This window comes from Tenebrio molitor, chromosome 1 (genome assembly GCF_963966145.1).
Source record: "Tenebrio molitor chromosome 1, icTenMoli1.1, whole genome shotgun sequence".
Taxonomy (NCBI): Eukaryota; Metazoa; Arthropoda; class Insecta; order Coleoptera; family Tenebrionidae; genus Tenebrio; species Tenebrio molitor.
Genome location: NC_091046.1, coordinates 18,382,125 through 18,403,036, shown reverse-complemented (window position 1 = coordinate 18,403,036; position 20,912 = coordinate 18,382,125). Strand labels below are relative to the sequence as shown.

Genomic DNA, 20,912 nt, shown 5'->3' with positions numbered 1-20,912 from the left:
TCCCGCTTACGAGTATAATGTTGAAGTCAATTACCGGACCCCACAACACTAGGACAAATATAACTGGGACACTTAAAATTTAATCTATGTAAATCAGACCATTGAACTGTCAATATATTTGTCAGTGTCTATATAATATGTCATATCAAAGTTAACTTATTTGTGATAAAGCCGTAATTAAACGATGCAAATTTTTAAATTTTGACTTATGTGATTGTCATTTTTGTACCAGTTTCATTTGTCCATCGACTGTACCTATAGCCGTTTTCACCGTCGTAGTTTAAAATTAAGAAGAGCTTAAAACCTTGGTTACAATTATTAAAATCGTAGCAACAATTGTTTTTAAGCTGGGTTTAAAAATAAGGAACGTCGGTGCAAATGGTCACTAATAACGTTATTTTCTCAGAATTAAACTTTTATAAAACTTAAATGAAGTTTTTTAACATGTAATTACAAATAAATGCCATGAAATATATTTTTTTATTTGCCAAAAATTGATATAATTCACATTTCTCTCTATTTAAACAGCGTATTCTTACCACCAGTCACGTGATCCCTACTACTCCTCCTTGCCTTTCTCGTTTTGAATTTATATATGTATCTCTCTCTTAAGTTGGCTGCGCAGATATGCATAGAGCTTATACGGTAACACTCCTTCCATTTATACATATAAGATATTAGTTCGATGAGTTTAGCAACAATAATAATCAAAGGCGCCAGTCAGTAGTGTCGTGAGCTGGTTATTTACTTGGATATTAACTGGTCAACTAACCGGTCAATAACGTCAAGATTTTTTCATTTTTTACCAACCGGTAAATTATTTTGAATTTGCCGCTCAAAAATTAGAATTAGAACAGAACACTTTACCCTCATGATGGTTTGATTAACGGGATTAACCTCAGATATTCAAATAATGAAGAACCAAGCGACGACGATACAATCGATGAAGAGGAATTTGAATAAATATTGATTCAAATGTCTGATGATACTGAAGATGTTTGATGAAAGACTGTTTATGGTTATTATTTTTTGTCTGTGTTATAAGCTTATCGTAAAAAACAGGAGAAAAGGTATAATAACACAAGCCAAAAGGGATTATGAAACGAAAAATAAATACAAACAGAGGAAATGCTCAAAGTGGCCACCATTCATTTGGAAGCATAACCGTGTCAGTCGCAAAAGATTCAGTTTAGAATTTGTAACCACTTCAGGAGTAATTATGCCAAAAGCTTCCTGAACGCAACCCCTGAATTGTTCTCCTGTAGCAATAGGGCAATAGGACCGCACAGGCCAGTGTCGTGGACCACCACAACTTATCAATCGATGAGGATACTGTTGATCCAAAATTTCTCGAACTTGTCGACTGAAGTGTGATAGTGCGCCGTCGTGCTGAAACTAGCCGGTAGCACAAAAAAGAAGTGTAATGTCTTCAAGCAAATTGGGAAGTTCTGTGTTCAAAAATCCTGGGTGAATGTCTCGCGCTTACCGTGCAGGGGAAATTCAAAAGATCCTACCTAAAGAGGGAAGTTAGTTGACATGTAAACTAATTTCTATTGAAGACATACCACACGATTCCCTAATAGACCGGCCCACAAATTTATATAAAATCCTTGCTGAAATGCTCTTGAAAATAGAGCAGGTGGATTTACTTCATTTCCACATTCTCCGTAAATTATCAACATTTCCACATAATCGCTGCAGAATACGTACATGAAAGAGCACGGTTGACCACGACGACGGTACTAAAGCGATTTGAAGTGATTTGAATGAAATTTTGACACTGACGTTTCTCAAAAGTTTCATAGCCGGTCATTTATTAAAACGTAAATATGCAACCTAGTAACAACTACGGGAAATAGACCTGGATGGCTTAAAATGCTTTGATTGGTCGAATTAAACTGTTCTTTTCTTGAATACCGTTCAAGATAGAAAGAATTTTCATTGGGATTATTTATTTGTCCTTTTATGAAGATTTTTCCTCTCTTCTCTGGGGAGCGAGTTCTGGGACACCTGTATACCTCCTCATGTTCCGTTAGAAAATAGAGGTGTGTTGATCGTCGAGAAATTCTCAAAATAGAAGTGGTTCTCCGCATGGCGGCTGTATCTGTGAATGTGTCCATCTCTGAAATTTTCTTTCGTTCACAACTGCACCAATTACAATTTTTCCTTTTTCAAAATGTTCACCAGTGTGAGGACGCAAGGACATTTGTTCTTTGTGTCAATTGTGAAATATGAGCAATTTTGCACACATTTTCATGTTAAAAATTAATTTGAAAAACGTTTATAGAATAATAGTTATTTAATAAACTAGGTAGTTTGTTAATGAAGGCGATTAATAATCGAAACTGTTTAAAGCACGAACAAGTGTAGCGAGTGAGTGCCTTTAATAATTGAGATTATTAATCGCCCATTTCATCTTTTTCGATAAAGATGAGACCTTATAAAATACCTTCATCCTTTTTTTGTCCCCAAGGTAGGCCATTTTTAAATTTTTCAACACTTCCTATTCACTTTTCCACAAAGAGTGTCAGAAGACGTCAGCTCCATTCACATTCAATTTCACGTAAAAATCACGGTTGCTAAGAAAACCTAGTTACCTTTGAAAAATATGACATGCGAATTATAACCAAAAAGGTCGGCTTTTGAAAAAGTGAATTCGAAGGTAATTGTGCAGTTATGGAGCTATAAAATGTAGAAAACCCTGCTGCACTACCTGCTGCAGTGTTGGTAAGTGCAAACAATGTATGTTCGAGGTTGTTTATACATCAAAATGTCCAAACGTCAAAATCGCAAAAATCGTTGATAAAAGAAAAATAGTGTTTTAATGAGGTCCATTAATACACTACACAGGGTCTCCCAGAACTGGCGGACCAAAATAATACGGTGAATTCATCATCTTCTGGGAATAAAAGGAAAAATGTTCAAAAAAATCTATCTTAAATAGTGATTAGGAAAGAAGCAATTTAAATTGACCAATGCTGTTGTTGATGTTAAGTTACCTATTAATTAGTTTTCCTGCTTTATTTGTAACTATGGATACATTTCAAATGATGCATATGCATTGTTGGGTATCCGCATTGTTTGTGCAATGACGGACGTTTTTAGGTTATAGTATTTCTGCTAGGATGTTCCCTATTGGGAAAACGAACTGCGTAGGTACTCCTGAGGAGCAACTGTGGCATTCTCATCACAATGTCCATATAAGACAAGCATATCAAAATATTCTGAAGCGGTAAACATTACGCGTTTTTAATGACATGTCAGAATTGTCAGAAATAATTTATTATGACATAATATTCAATTATAATGTCTTTGCAACAATCAAATTTGTTTCGATAGTTACCAATATAATTTTTTAAGGTAATTTTATATCTACACGCGATTGGTCAATTAAAAACGTTCTTATTTTAAAATCCAATGATAATGGATTTTTTAAAATATTTTTCCTATTATTGCCAGAAGATAATGATTTCACCGTGTTATTTTGGTCCGCCAGTTAGGGGAGACCCTGTATTTTAGACAAAATAATTCATTAATATTGAAATTAACAAGCGATCAACGGTAAACAATTTTAATCCTTCAAAAAATACCCTAGGATGTACTGCAAACTGATAAATTAAGCAATATATCGACATAATTGGACGCGTTAATAATTTAAAAAATATATCCTTCTTTCATTTTATTGTTGTAACATTTTTTACCTTAAAGTTATATACATATAAATAATGAAATATACATATATTCAGGTTTTTTTCAATCTATCACAACCTACAATAAAAATCATTCATAGGTACTACAAAAGAAGTTATCGAAGCTTACAAGTTTTTATTGACTTCCGATTTATGTGAAAAATGAGATATGAGTAATAACTTTTTTTCACTACTAGTCTCAGAAGGCGTCATTATTGACTCTCGAACCGACCCCAGAAGTAGAATTTCTCTCCCAAGGTTAATAATAATTTTCATTATTAACCAAGGTCAATAATGAACAGCCGTCACCTAGCAACGAAAGATTTTCTTTGATTTTATTGGTTAACGTAGACAGACGATTTTCAATTTTCATAGCAACCGTTGAAAAATGAGAACTCGGATCGTCGCATCGGACAAACAAATTTAATTAATAATTATTATTAGAAAGGGTTTTAACGGATCTAGTAGTGAAAAAAATAATATATACACCACGCTAGAGAAGACAATTTTAAGCCTCGCTTCTTTATTCCCCTCGAAGCTTCGCTTCTCGGGGAATAAACTACCTCGGCTTAAAAAAATGTCTTCTCTACCTTGGCGTATAATATACTATTATATCCTGATAATTATTATTCACAGATGTATTATTGCAGTTTAAGGCCCGGTTTATTCACCTTCAAGTAAATTTATCTGGCCAGTAGTTGCTATGATTTAGAATCTGCTATTGGTAGATCCATGGTAATTACCGTTCAAATAAAGTTACTTGAAGGTGTATAAACTGGGCGTAAATAGATATAATATGTCAATTAAGTGAAAAGTTGTAAGTCTCTTAAACTTCATCTACAATTTCACAGCAACATATTTTTGGCACAGATACACTGCTGAGAATATAGGATAACAAAAAATTATATTTTTAAATGAAACTGAAAATCTCAGAAAGAAATCCCTTCATTTTTTCCCCATGTATAACATACTAAAATATTTTTTACATAAAATTATATTTCTGCAATCTATAACGGCTTTTTCTGCTATGTGCTTGCACTGACTTATCTCAATACAATCACGGTTATAGGAATTGATGGATACAGATGCTCCATTTAAAATTATAAATAAACTCACGCACTTTTAGGGCAACTTATGTACGAAATTATAAACTATAGGTAAGTTAAATGAACTATTTTAAGGCCCGGTTTATTCACCTTCAAGTAAATTTATCTGGCCAGTAGTTGCTATGATTTAGAATCTGCTATTGGTAATTACCGTTCAAATAAAGTTACTTGTGAATAAACAGGGCCTAAAACAAATAAAATAATATACTATTATACAGAGTGAGCAACAATAACTGTTTCAGTTGGCAATAAAAAAATTAACATAAAATTTTCAAGACTGAATTGTACCTATTTCGGTTTGTGTTATTGACATTATTGACAGCTGGTATACATTTCAAATTTAAGCGTCTTGGTTTTTGTAATCTTTTATTAATAAAATGGTTTTCTTGTTGGAAGATGACATAAAAATCACCAAAAATCACCAGAATTTATTGTCAACTCAATCAGTACTTGTTGCTCACACGCAGCGGCGGCCCTAGCCCTTTATCAGGGAAGAGCGAGATTGTCTTTCGGCGCCCTTTGGCCGACAACTTCAAATCAATTATAATTCAATTTCTGATAATAAAATACAAACATTTTCAAAAATTGGTTTTTGGCGCCCCGTGCCACTTGGCGCCTAGAGCGGCCGCTCCACTCGCTTTACCCCAGGGCCGCCACTGCTCACACGGTGCTATACACACCACGAAAGTGCGTGAGAATTAAAATTTAATTCGTCTAATCTTTTTTGTTTGTTAGTAAATTATTATAGATAATATAACCCAACATCTACGTGTAACAAGAATTATCTTAGTATCCACTTTAAATGATACACCTGTTGTACATACCTACTTACATACATCACAATAAATTAGATTAAAGTTACTTGAAGGTGAATAAATCGGGCCTAAATGTAACACCGAAACAAATATTATTAAAAAATGAAAATAAAACGTATTCATGGTGTTTATCAAGATATAGTTTTAAAATATTGTTCCACTGATGGCAAATTTGTCGGTAAAACATTTTTGGGTGATTTTGAAACTGCTAAAGGTTCTTCACTTTAAAATGTAAATTTCAGCTTTTTTTGAAAAATATAAAGTGACTATGGCCCATATTCACCAACGCCAGTTAAAGTTAACTGTAGGTTAAAATATACGAAAATATTGTTGTAACAATAGGTAACTAAGGTAACGAAACATTTTAACCTACAGTTAACTTTAATTGGCGTTGGTGAATACGGGCCTATGGGGCGTATTCTGTAACTGCTCCTCTAAATTTTAAAGTCAGTTAAATTAAGTTGTCATAGCAATGACCAATCGGGGCTTGCAATTTTAAATTTTAGAAGACGCTAAAATTTTATCGTCCCTTTAAAAATTCAGAATTATTATGTAGTTCTGTCCGTAGAAATAAGTGAGTTGGTGTATTACTGCTCAGCAAATCATATTTTACAATAGGTAAGCAACAAAACGTACTTTCATCTACGTTATTATTTACGTACCCATTGCTAAATTCTTGATGACTCGATTCTACACTTGAAATTTTATTCACTTACAGCTATGGGATACAGTAAAATGAATAGGTCGCTTTACACGCTATAAAACTTTAACTCAAGAAGTATTAATACTTAGTTTGCCATATAAATATATTCTTAAATAAAAACATTACTTTTTTCAAAATATATTTTTTTCATATTTATTTCTATATTTTTTACAATAGATAATTATTTACACAACACACTTATAACAATGAACAAGCTTTTTGTTAGATATATTTTATTTTAATTAGCTGATTCATCATTATTATTAACTTTTAAGTACATTATATTCCCTTTAAATCACTTAAAAATCACATTTTAAATAATAACTAATAAGTAAGTATAATAATAACCGATGATCTTTTCACTTGTTCATTGTATGCAACGGCAGCAGAAAAGCAATGTTACAAAAAATACTTTCTTTCGATATAACAGCCCACAACAACATTTTTCAATCATAGTATAATTTCTTCTGTTTAAAGGTAGAAAAATATAAACAATGGCAAGATCTAAAAGTGTTATTTATAATACTATATGTATACTCTGAAGCTCAGTAAGAGCTACTTTATCCGGAACTATGATTTCCAATAGTTGAAAGCGTAGGTTTTGGCAACTGATAGCGTCGAGAACTTAGAGATCTCTCCAAAGGTGTCACTTCTGTGGCTATCGGATAAGAGGTTGCCCTTTTTGCCGATCGACTGCGAAATAAAATTTAATAATTATTATTTTCTTAGAACCACACATATGTAGATATACAGGTTATTATAAATGATTGTCTCATCGCAGTAGGCGTTGGTGACGTAGTTGAATGTGCCGCAAGCCTCATCATAACATGAGTGAAACTAGATATCGCCGATAGGTGGCGCTACCTGCGGTACTGGAAATCTATCTACTAGTTTGTCTAACGTTGCGAGGCTGACGGCATATCCAAAATTAGTGTGGGTTTTCAATGGCAACTGTGATGGGACAATCATTTATAATGACCCTGTATAACTTCACTGTTCACGAATTAAAACAATAGGTATACAGAAGGAACATAAAGTTTGGAACAAAATTCATAATGACTTATGTGATGTTTTTAAGAAAAACGCTCAGACAGGTCGATTTTATTTCGAAAAATGCAATCCTGTGACGTACAATTGGTTTAAATAACTTCACTGCACAATTTCGTCGACGCCAATTTTTTTAAATGACAACTCATACTTTTTTCTTCTCTTTCTGATAGACCTTCCTATTACCTAAACGATGAATGAAAAAAATTGATACCTTACGTAACAATTTTTTTGAGAAAACGACAAATTTTACTTCAAAAATGTAATTTAATATTTAATGTATTTTTTATGGGGTTATTTAAAATGGAGGGTTAAACAATTTTGAAGATTTACGACAGAGAATTCGCGCTGAAATGGAACAAATCAGCCCTGACATTATTGAGCGTAGTGTACAGAGTGTTTACACTCGTGTCGATGAGTGCCAAATGATTGGCGGGGGGCAATTTCAACATTTGTGTTAAATTTTATTGTTAAGATTAGTGTTGTGAGGTCCGGTACAATGACCCATTTGACCGGTCAATAATTGTCAATGACTTGACGAATTTGACCATTCATTTTTAAAATTTACATTTCCTGCTTATAATGTTGAAGATTATAGGATATGATGACTGTTTGAGTGTTTGACTGATGAGATGAGGTTATGTTGGGTTGTCTGACTTCATTTACGTAGCTGCTGACAATAAAGAAATGGATTATAACAATAAATAAGTAAATTATGACAATGAAACATCTAAAATTTTAATAAAGATCATTGTGGAAAACGATTATTAAGCTTTTTATCTATTAGGAAGAAGTGGTTTTTGTTTTTCAATCGTTTTTGTGTCTTCTTAACATGACTTACAATATATTTTTATTTTCATAAAATACTTACCTACTTTTTTAAATTCTAAACGAATGTTTAAGTATTTTAAAAGAAACTAAAAAACTGAAAACACACACACACAGTTGTGTTGAAAGTTTTAAAGCGTTTTAAATTAACAAAAATTTCAAATTCAAGCAAACATGTTAAAGAAAAAACAATGTATAACTTCAAACAATTCAAACTTAACCTCACTTACACAATTTTAGAACAATAATTTATCGATCAATAAATCTTATAAAAAATGGAATAAAGAACCATTATTTGGTATTAAAATAATCCTTGACATTAAAAGAATCATTTTGTGATATTTAACTATAGGGCATTCGTTTTAAATGTTGGGTTTTGAAATAAAACTTGCCTACTTTGACACTTGTCCGAAACTCAGTGAATCTAAAACTGTGTTCAATATATTCGGGTCCAAAATTAAAGAATGGTGGGATCGAGATCAACTTTTAGAAGACCAAGTGGAACCATTAATATTGGTTGCCAACACTGGTGAATCATCTAGTGAATTTGATTCAGATGACGATTAATTTTTTATTTGTTTACGTATTTTATTATTTATTTCTTACTTACTTTAAAATATATGTACATGTAATGGATACTTTACTAATTACCATTTATTTGTTAAATACATTATTTAAAATCAACAATCTCTTTACATTTTTTTGGTCACTGATCACAAAATGTGTTTTATTTTTTTTTTACTTGTGGATATTTTAACGTCTCTTTCTTTTGCTCGTCGATAAGATGGTGAAAGTACGATGTGGTACCAGTTTTATATGAACAGAGGGATTCCTACTTTACGGTACCGATACAATGAAAATTTGCCGCTTTCGTAATTTATGGTGTTTTGAGTTTACAACTTTACCCAACATTTAAAATGAATGCCCTATAGTTCCTACTTTTTGACCAATAATGACTGGTAATTGACCGATCAAGGACCGGTCAACTCTGACCAAAAATAAATGACCGGTCATTTATCCATCACTAGTTAAGATGTTTGTGAGGCCAATTAAAATTTTTTGTGCAAAAACCAATGACGTTATTTAAACAAATTACACGTCACAGAATGGCATTTTTCGAAATAAAATCGACCTCTCTGGGCGATTTTCTTAAAAACATCAGATAACGCTATTATGAATTTTGTTCCAAACTTTATGTTCACACTGTACATCTACAAATGTGAATGAGGAAAATTTAATCCACAATGGTCAGTCCAGTAACAAGGAAAAAGATTTCGGTTTGGTGAAAATTGTATGATGTAGGTAAACTTCGTCCAGCGAGATTGGGAGATTTTAAATTGTATTAAATTAACTCAACACTACAAAATGCACTAGAATACATTAATTAGAGCATGATTTCAGGGCAAAAATGTTGCTACTTAAAGGATAGGTATATTTCAAATTTTACGTGTGCTAGGTATACTCGAAATGTTTTGGATATGGACTGTCAAACTCAAGGTCGCTTAAAACTTATGAATGAACTGTACATTAGTGAGATCTGTCATAAACTCCAATAAACCTATTGGCGCGCCTAGTTACTTTTGCTGGTAGTGCCAACTTAACTATACAAGTCCTCAATCCACATCCATAACGTTCCGACTGTAATAGATACTTTCTCTACGTAGAATTTAATGATTTTTATGTCAACCAATCTCTCGGTGGACAAATTATACTTGTTTATTCTCAACGTTAGGGTAGCCCATTTTGTTTTAATTACTGGATTTATGACCAACAGAATTTCATCAATATACAGGGTTATTTACGTAAGATGACGAGCCTGACCAGGTAAAAATGCAACCCAAAATACAATTTATAAAACTATCTCGATCCCTATTACATTATCATGATGCACATAAAACGTAGATAGCTTTTAACGTCAACAAAATATAATGTAATAACAATAATAAACTATTAAAATCACAAAAGTAATGGGTAAGTAGGATCATGTCGGTTCTGACATGGTTATGTAAAATAATTGCGCATAATTGTGACAGTTTATTTTGAAGTTTAGTCAAAATTAATTGTTATGACATTTATGACAATAAAGCTTGGGCTAGGTACATTGTTTTTTTTTAAATGACATATTAATTGCTGCCCGAAATTCCATGCTCCCAATAGTACAATTGCGGCCACGGAATTTTAGCCGTCACTTTCATGTCAATTAAAAAAAATGGATGTAGTCCATGCTTTATGGCCATTATGATTGACTTTTGGAATTGACATCCAAAAATTTGTCAGTGTCATACTTCATTCAAATAGTTGTGAACGTGCTACCAATACACTGTTTCAATAAAGTGCAGATAATATCCCTGTTCGAAGATTGCACGAAATGAGGAAGCGCGTTTTCTTGTAAGTCAGTCACCATCAAAATGACAAGTCTTATAATAGCAGAAAGTGAGATTACGAATACATTAGGGCCGCTTTACATCTCAACTCACTGGAATGTGAAGTGACGGCCAAAATTCCGTGGCCGTAATTGTACTATGGCGGCCAAAAAATTGTAGCCATCATTTTGTCATTTCAAAAAAAAATTGTAATCCATACTCTATTGTCATTGGGCCATATCACGGCACCGTTATTAAAGTTGCCGATAACCAAAGTCGTGATTAAAGTAAACATAAAACCATATATATTATATGTAGATTTATGCACCTGACCTGACCTGCCAGAAAGAGATGAATTGGTCACGAAGGTAATTGAATCGCTGATTGCAGAAAGGATTCAAGTCATGTTTTCTAGCATTTCGTGATTATGACTTGAAAAATCACTAAGGCCCGGTTTATTCACCTTCAAGTAAATTTATCTGGTCAATAGTTGCTATGATTTAGAATCTGCTATTGGTAGATTCATGGTATGTAATTACCGTTCAAGTAAAGTTACTTGAAGGTGAATAAACCGGGCCTAAGTCTTAAGCGATCAAGCAAATATTTTGAAATACTGCTAAAAAAGATTGTGTTTCAATATGTATTTGATTTTTGATTGAAGTTCCTTCAATTATCATACGCAAGTCCCAAAAAAAAAACAACAATTTTTTCCGTGTCTCTCAAAATTTCTGTTCACTGACTTGATACGGCCCAGTATGATTATTGATTACCGTCTTGATTATGATTGGTATTTTTTGGGTGGTAAATTTCAAAACTCGAAATTATTTTGTAATTTTCTACGTTTACCTCAGGTTATCTACGGGTGATCAAGAAGGACTGTTTAAGTTGCTAATGCTGAATTTTATTTTTAAATGGAGTAACTTACGGTTGTTGACGGTTCACACTGACAGCCGCATCAGTGACAAGACTGACAAGTCAAATTTGACATTTCAAATTAAATTAAACATGCTGGTGAATCGTTCGAGAGAAGAGTTAATTTATGTTTAAAGCAAAATGGGGAGCACTTCGAGAATTTCCTTTAGTTAATTTTTAGATTATTATTCCGAATTCCAGCTTTGATTTCTTTTTGCCGTTAATTTTTACTCTCATAACCTAGCGTTTAGCTCTTATTAATGCTACGTCAGATATCTGTCAAATAAACTCACAAAACATATCCAGTTGCAGTGTTGTAAATATCCGAATAAAAAAATGTTGTATTGCCAACTTAAACAGTCCTTCTGCTCTACCTTTGTTCATTCATGTCGGATTTTTGGAATATCTGGGCTTTAAACAGTTTAAATTGATTGGCAGAATAACAATATGGATGTCAAAATGACAAGAATTGGAAGTGGGGTTGCGGTTCCTAAAGGTTTATTTACACTTTACGTGAATGTCAATAGTGACGGCTAACATTTTTTGGCCGCCATAGTACAGTTAATTTCAAAATTATAGAGTACACCCCAAAAATCAAGAAGTCGATTTAATACAGTGTTTTCCACATACAGTGAGTTTTTTTATTTTACTGAACATGCGCCAATGTTCAGTTCTGAAATGGACAAGTCAATGCACACCATATAGGCAAACAAACTTACACTCAGCTAAAAAAAAATAATTCAAGCATTTTATCAATTTTGGTGTTTTGTCAATTCTTGTACTCAGCTTGTTGGATGTTACTCTGTGATGTTACTTTTACTGTAACCTATTACTGTGATTGAGTTAGTATGATAATAAGGGCCATAAAGTTTCAATAGACTTGTAATTCGACAAATCGACAGATTCTAATAATAAATAAAAAGTTTAAAGTACAGAAACGTTTATTTAAAAAATTACAACGTTCAAAATGACCATCTTCGCGTTCGAAACGATGATGAAAACCTTTCACAGCATTTACAACACAGCCAAATTTAAATAATACATCTGTAAGTTTGGTTGCCTATCCAAATGAATTGACTTGTCCACTTTGGAACTGAACATAACCATTTTACATTGTACAGTCGCGACCGTTGAAAACTTTAACAACGCCAAAGTTTTGGCTTTGTAAATGGTACTGAAAGTGACGTTTCTCAAGATGTCACTCAAACATTATCCACATTAATTTCTCTCGCAATGACTGTTATACTCACACCGTCCCTGAGTCTAACACATTTTTGCAAATCAGATAATTGCGGCATTTCAAAAGTTACGCTCGATTCTGACCTAATATGTCAAATACTGACACTGACTTTATAATCCTTGATGAAAATCTTGTTTACGCTAATCAAATTTCGGAATTTATACAGAGTGTTTAAATCTTTCCTGTCTGAGATTTCAACGGCCGCAACTGTATGTTGAATCAAATAAAAAACACACTGTATAAAGATGTCTTTTTGAAATTTGAACCCTTTTTCTAATTTGGAAAGTACTTACTTTCGCGTTTTCGGTTTCAGGGTGTATCCGAATTTGACCGACAAACTTTCAGGGCAGATTAATACATATGGGGTCAAAAACGCTTAGTTTGTCCATGTCATTGCCTAACATGCTCTCTTGTGAAACGAACGTGTGAATGTCAAATAGCTGTCTTGTCTATGACATTCACATCAGTGTGTTCTATCAACTAAGAGCCACTTTCTAAGAACATTTTCATGAAAATCAGTTAAAATAACAATTTAGCAAATCTTTATTATAACGGACACAACTATGAAATTAAATTAGTACATATTTAATCATTTCTCCGTTGGCCTCGTAAACTGTAAGAGCCATATCTCATTGGGACGCCATGGAAGCGCCGCCAACAGTGTTGCCAAGAGTCGCCAGATAAGTTTCAAAATGGACGTGGAACAGATAATAGTTACTTCTGTAGAAGAAGAAAAAGAAATTGTGGGTGCATCCTTTCATTGGCGATCGCTTTGAAAGTGCACTAGCTACGTATTTTATAATTTATATGGTGATTTGAGAAAATATCCCTGTATATTGTAAATAAATATTCCGCGGGGGAAGTATCCCAAAGCGAGGGACTATTTTGCACTTCAATTATAAATCTCTCGGTATCGAAATTGTCCACATTGACAATGACAATTAACGAACTGGAGACACTGCTGGCGTCTGAGTGAGTGACTCGGCATTGAAATCTTTGTATTTTCCTGGAGACGTCGCCAATGCAGAAGCGTCGCCAAACACACACGCTCGTTGCGTTTTGGCTGGCGGCGCTGCCAGAGTGATTGCGCCGCTAAGTCGCTGAGATACCCACCATACAATTCCATGTGTTATGTCTAAAGTTTGTCTAAACATAAGTGAATTTTACGGTTTTAACAACTAAAGTACTTTATGAGGGATGTTGTAAAAGTGGGAATAACCAAATCTGCAGCTTTTCATTTAACAAAGACAGCACGCGTTGCAAAATTTATGACAGGGTAGCTAAATATTCTGTTGTGATGGATTTGTCGTGAACAACCCTAAAATCCCTCATAAAGTACTTTAGATGTTAAAACCATAAAATTCACTTATGTTTAGACAAACTTTAGCGACGTCGCTGGCAGCGCTTCCATGACGTCCCAGTGTGATATGGCCCTAAGTAGTCGGTTCGGCATGGACAGACATAATTTTGTAAAATAATACCGGGGTAAATCACGCCACGCCTCCCTTATTGCAGTCAAGAATTGGTGTTTATTTTCAAATCTCACTCGGTGCCTTTTCATGCTTTTAACTACAGCAGCCTACATATTTTCGATCGGGTTTAAGTCAGTTCTCATACTCGGCCAGTCAAGAACATTGATGTCATGGTTTGTAACCATTCTGACACCTTGTGACCGGTATGCACCGGACAGTTATCTTGCTGGAAGTGGAAGACAAAGTTATCTTTCGGTTAGACAACCCTTACTGAAGGCACCATATAAATGTGACTTGTTAGGCGTCCTTCAATGTGTACGATTACCCCAGGACTCTTTCCGGAAATCCAAGCCAAGCCACATATTTACCGAGAATCTACCGCTATTATCATTTTTGTGCACATATTTCGGGTTGTACCGTTGATTCCTCGGCCTGTAAATGCGCATTCGTCCATTCGAAGCTGACTGAAAAACTTTTTTCGTCGCTAAATATTACGTTTTCCCAAAAATCGTTTTCTCGTAACATGTATTCCAGCGCAAATGCCACTCTTGTCTCTTTATGTCTAGGTGTAAGTCGTATTTTAGTGGCAGCAAATTTTTTTTTTAACCTCGTCTCTCTTAGGCCGCCTTTACATCAAGGCAACAATTGCCAACATGTTGCCTCCAACATTTTTAAGTAATGTTGCCGGTCATTATTAAAATATGTTGCCAATTGTTGCCTTAGCGTAAGGCCGCCTTTTTGTGACGACGAGGGGTGTGGATAGAGGCGGAAAATTAGTTAAGTTTCGCGACTCTACAGCTGTTATAAAAGGATTATTTTCAATTTCTTCAGTCACTTTTGTATCTAACGAGCCCGTTTCTCTCCATTTTCGAGCCATGAAATTGACGTTACTTCTTACGAACCTCAACTAATGAGCTACCCTAACTTCAGAAAATTCTCTCTCCAGGGTAGTAATTATTTTCTCTTTGTTGACGTGAGCGACTGGCGCCATAATAAAATTAAATAAATTAGTTTTTGGCGTGGGGTTTTGTCATTTATATGTACCGTGCGATCGAATAAAAAAAATCAAAGTAGGCGAAAATGGTGGTTTAAACCAATCAAAGCATCAGAATAGCACAATCCAGGTAACTCGATTTTTTTTATTCGATCGCACGTTACTATCGACTGGCAAAAAAAAACTGGTGTTGCTTTAGATACTTCCAAAACTCAATCAAAAATGTGAGTTTTGGAAGTATTTATAGTAACATACTGTACCAGTTTTTTTTGCTATCCGATTCTACAAGTCGCAAAAAGAAATGGATGCGCAGTGAAGTTGTGGGAAGTAGTGGGGAGAGATTCACTGTAAACGAAGCCGTCGGAGGATTTTCGGTCTTTCTTGCAAGTCGGATTTCTCATTCTATCTGCGCATCTCAAGTATCAAGCTACATTTTGCGACTTGTATTGGGTGATTGACTGTGGATAAGTATGGCAACTACTCTCGTGTCAAAAATGGATTACTCCCTAGAATTCGAACTTTTAGGGAAATAACGTTTTTCATGTTGTGTGTAACTAGAATTTTCAAAAGTTATTTTGAATGCCTAAGGTTGGTTACTTTGAATTGAGAGATTAAATCCAAATAAATATGCCGCCAGTAACCAAAATTGATTGTTAAACGAAAAATCATCTATCACTTAGCGAGAAATTAGTCATTTGCAACTGTTACAATTAATTTGCTGTCTTACATTTTTGGGATATCTTTTGTTTGTCACCAGAAACCACATAGCCTCCAACCTAACCAAATTTATGGCAACCTAGTAACGAATATTCCTAAATCCTAGGGAGTAATCCATTTTTGACACGAGAGTATGTACGAAAATGTATGTCGCCAAGGCGGTCTCTATGTCGCGCAATTTTGAAAAATGTCAAGTCAACCTGCAATGGTATAAAAAAAAAATCTAATGCACGCTTATGAAATGTCAACTCTACCCCACCTACACAGTTGCCACATAAATTTTCGTACATAGTTGCCATACTTATCCACAATTATTTTGAATCACCCAATATTTATCATCGCCTTGGCGGCCTCGACAATGCTATTTGAAGATTCTGATTTGACCTTGAATAGACTACACGCTTTCTCGGGAAGGGCCTTAATTCCGAGACACCTCTATAACGTATGTATAACGTATGTACAGGGTTATTCTAAATTATTCTAGTCGAAGTAGGCGTGAAAACTGAATGTAAAATTTATGGTTGCCGCTCCACATAAAAAAAACATAAAATGATGCGAATAAGTGAGTACACACCGTTCACACACGGGAGTTAAATTGGGTGCAAAACAACTCAATATTTTTAAAATTTATTGCAAAACAATATTTCTTGATTCAATCGTTAATTTAACAAAAAAAAAAAAAAAATCTCATCACCGCACTTTTCACCTAAAAAATGACAGTGACAGCGACAAAACTGACAGTTCACATGAAAGCGGCAAAAATGTAATAACATGGCATGGCCTACTTCGACTACAATCATTTAGAATAACCTGTATAAGCATTGATTAAAAAATATAACTTGTAACGTTAAAGACAACCGAGATAAAATGATCAGACCTTTTTGCGGGGACACCCGGTATATTATACCACGTATCCTTTAGATCTAGGCAACAATGTTTATTTAGTGAATATACCGCGTGAGCAACAATTACTCTTTGAGTTGGCAATAATAAAACTGGTGACTTTTGTGTCATGTTCCAACGAGAAAACCATTTTTTCAATAAGATAATAAAAACCAAAATTTTATTGCTAACAGAATATAGTTATTGTTACTCACGCGGTATTATACAGGGTTATTCACGAGAAGGGTATTTCTGAATTTCTTTTTACGGCAACCCATTATACACATTGCAACAATATCTTGATTTAAAATTTTGAAAATAATTATAACTGAATCCACGATGGCTCTTGACGTTAAAGCAAAAAATCAATTCGAAAAATGTGTTTTTACAATAACGTCGAAAAGACTGACATGCTCCTCATTTATGGAGAGTTTGGAAAGAATTCTGTCGCCGCTGCGGATGTTTAGAAGCCGATGGTAGACACTTCGAACACCTTTTACACTAAATTAATTTGTTAATTTATTTGTTGAATTCTCGTGAATAACCTGTATTACATTATTTTCCATTATTTTTTGATAATGAGGTTTTTTTTAAGTACAGGGTCATTATAAATTATTGTCCCATCGTAGTAGGCGTTGGTGGCGTAATTGAATGTGCGGCGAGCCCCATAACATGAGTGAGACTAGTATCGCCGATAGGTGGCGATATTGGCGGTACTGGAAATCTATTTACTATACAGGGTATTTCAAGAGTGATAATGAGCCTAACCCACAATACATTGGAACGTAAACCTGGACATGGAGGCGATAAATCTCCGGCTTTTCCTCTTGATGTATTGTGGGTTGCATTTTCTATTCCGCCGGGCTCATTATCACTCGGGAAATACCCTGTACAGGGTGGGGCATCGTATACGCGCACGCGAGAAATCGCCTAATTAAATAAAATTGTCGACATTTTTCACACTTACCTGGCTATTGGTATATTTCACAATTTTTTGATAATGTTTCTGTTCAGGCCCTTAGCCCCTGGGGATTACCACCCCCCCTAACGCAAACCCTTGTTAGATCTGTAGGCACTCGCAACTGAAGAATAAAACCAGAAACATCATTCAAGTCTTTTCCTTCACCAATTTTAAAAGCGCCAAACGATATCGCAAATCTGCTCCTTCGAGAAAACGCGAACAGTTTCACTTACAGTGGCGGCCATTAATCTGGAAACACCAAGATTTTTTTATTGTAAATTGTTTGTCACTTTGACAATGTTATTGACATATCAATTTCGGCTGCGACAGTCTGTTGAACGCGCTCAACGATGACATGAGTGACATGAGTTCATGACATAACGCTTATACTATCAAATATTAGAAATATCCATTAAACTAGATTAGGCCGGTGTTTCCAAATTAATGGCCGCCAGTGTACAAACAAAGCCAAAAAAAAAGTAAATTTCAACCAAAAAGTCAAATTCTGATTTTGATACTGACCTACCCAGATTCACTTCCTATAATTATTTACGAAATCGGCGGAAAAAAACACCAAGTAGATTGTTCTGTTCACCTGAACTTGGCTTGAGGCGTCGGCCATCTGCCACCCTACCCCTCGCCTCGTAGTTATATAATAGTGGTAGTTTGAGACTAAGTTTCACTTGCAATTCAGAGCTTGACATTAGGGCAAGCGTAAGTCATTTTTGTACACTTATAATTCAGAGCTTGACAGTAGATCAAGTGTAAGTCATTTTTCTATGTGAGAGATCGGCAAATATCTAGTGTGTGTCTCAATAAATCATAGAATAATTATTCGCCTTTGGTTCACGGGCAACATAGATTTTGAATTAAACGCAGTTTTACATTTCAACTTTCAAAATCATTTTTATTAATGACCTGCTACTTATACTGTCGTAAATTTAGGTGACAATGGAAACTGTCATTTTTATGGCAAAGCTGTAAGTAAGAGGCTCAAAACGGCCGGCTACTAGTGAATGGTCCTTTTGTTGGCAAATTATAGCATTTGGGCCATAAATCACGCGTCTGGTTTGCGTTTATATAAAAAAGGGAATTATTTAGCTAACGAAGTCAAAATTTGTAATTGTGCCACCAGGGTTTGATGCGCTAGCAGATACAGATTCATCTAGTGTAAAAACTTTACAGGTAAATTAACAGTTAATTTCAGAAAACTAATAAAACTGTTACGGTTTTATTTATTAACAAAAAAAAAATTAAAAATAGTTTGGTGTATAAAATTTCGGCAATTTTATTTAATTGTAAGTCGCGATTTCTCGCGTGCGCGTATACGATGCCCCACCTGTATATAGGCGGCACATTCAAAATTTGTGCGTTTTCAATGCCAACTGCAATGGGATAATCATTTATAATGACCCTGTACATCCAATCGTTTTTCGAAAGAATATTCATTCATTATGTATACAATGTTACCCTTTTAGTCCGAGAGGCAGGGGTCTTTTTGATCTAATCATTTCATGCCGGCTGATTTTAAGAGTCATAATATATTTTACGTGGTTAATACCGAAAACGGCAGTCAGCTGCCCCAATAGCGGTGGGGGTTACTGGGGGTTGCCGTAAAACTTGTTTAAAAAAATGGTTTTTTTAGTTATTTTAGGCAAACTGAATTTTGTAATATCAATTATTGATGACAGGTAGTGTCGAAAAATAATAGTCAGCTGAGTCGTGGAGGGGGGTTTGCACGTCAGCTGCTCGTGCGAACTTGTAAAAAAATTAACAAAACAAAATTATTTCAGACCAAATGATTTTTTTTTACATGACTTCTGAGACATATAGAAGTATGATAGTAATCGTCAGCTACATGTATAATGGGGGAAAGACCGTCAGCTGGAGTGACAAAGTATCGTTGAGCTCATAAATCTAAACGGCGCGCGGTATTTTGAATCGACTAACTGACGACGTTCCCCCCAATAGGCAATCAGCTGATTGACATTTTATATTTTGGTTTTATTCAGACTATGATGTTACCAAATTTCAAACGATCTTCTAATAATTTATCGAAAATACAGGTAGATATATCAGCTATATATCAAGGCGGTCTCTATTTAAAATAGAGACCGCCTTGCTTATATGTATAAAACTCACATATTTTCCAAGGGCTTTTTATTATTTAATGATTTTCGAGACAATGTTTATTTGACCCTACCAGGTACCCAAAAAGAGTTAAGAAAAAGTGCGAGTATGTCAGGAAAAACCTCGAAATTTTTTACTGAATGCAAAGGTGGGCATTTCTAGAAGGGATCGACAGTGTCTGCAACACCATTGAGGAAATTTTGAGCAACTAGAATAGATTTTGTATTGTTTACAAATTTGATTACTTGTTTTTTGATTTTCAACTTTTTTCAATTAAAATACATTTTTTGTTTTTTCTTTTAATGTACGAATATTCAGAAGAAGATTCTTTATAAGAACGAATAAAAAAATATATAGAGTGTAGTTTGAAAAAAAAAAAGCTGGCTATCGTCTGTCAAAAAATAGATGTCGAAAAAAATATTGAATAGAATAATAATGAACTGTTTCTCGAACTATTTCATTTGATGCTTCTACGTGGCCTACACATGACACAAAACGGTTTCACTTGTGCCATTGCTTACAAATTTACGTATACTTGTTGCGAATGCAGAATTCGAACTGCCGTAGGGCCGTAGCCGTTAAGGGACAAAAACACGCTGCAATTTTTTGTATTGGGAGATGGTAGGTATAAAATTCCCTCGTGCTAAGATTTATAAGATAAGGCCCTCAGTTCTCCGATTTAAACTACCGTGCACCGCACCGTTTAGATTTGTGAGCGCAACGATACTTTTTTGCTCCAACTGACGATCTTTCCCCCATTATACATGTAGCTGACGATTATAATCATACTTCTACATGTATCAGAAGTCATGTAAAAAAATTTCATTTGGTCTGAAATGATTTTGCTTTCTTAATTTTTTTACAAGTTTGCACGAGCAGCTGACGTGCAAACCCCCCTCCACGACTCAGCTGACTAATATTTTTCGACCCTACCTGACATCAATAATTGATATTGTAAAATTCAGTTTGTCTAAAATAACTAAAAAAAACATTTTTTTAAACAAGTTTCACGGCAACCCCCAGCAACCTCCACCGCGGGTGCGCCAGCTGACG

General features: G+C 34.5%; 1 protein-coding gene across 5 annotated transcripts in view; it reads right to left on the bottom strand.

Annotated features, from left to right (window-relative positions):
• Positions 1-6,061: 6,061 nt before the first annotated feature.
• Positions 6,062-20,912, bottom strand: part of rdgB (retinal degeneration B) — a 44,475-nt gene continuing 29,624 nt past the window's right edge. For 4 of the 5 annotated variants that reach the window (XM_069050788.1, XM_069050820.1, XM_069050806.1 and 1 more), the window contains one exon: positions 6,062-7,006. In XM_069050788.1, coding sequence (XP_068906889.1) covers positions 6,874-7,006 — 133 coding nt within the window. In that variant the 3' untranslated portion in view covers positions 6,062-6,873. The remainder of the gene's footprint in view (positions 7,007-20,912) is intronic. The other variant, XM_069050814.1, reaches the window with a different exon arrangement.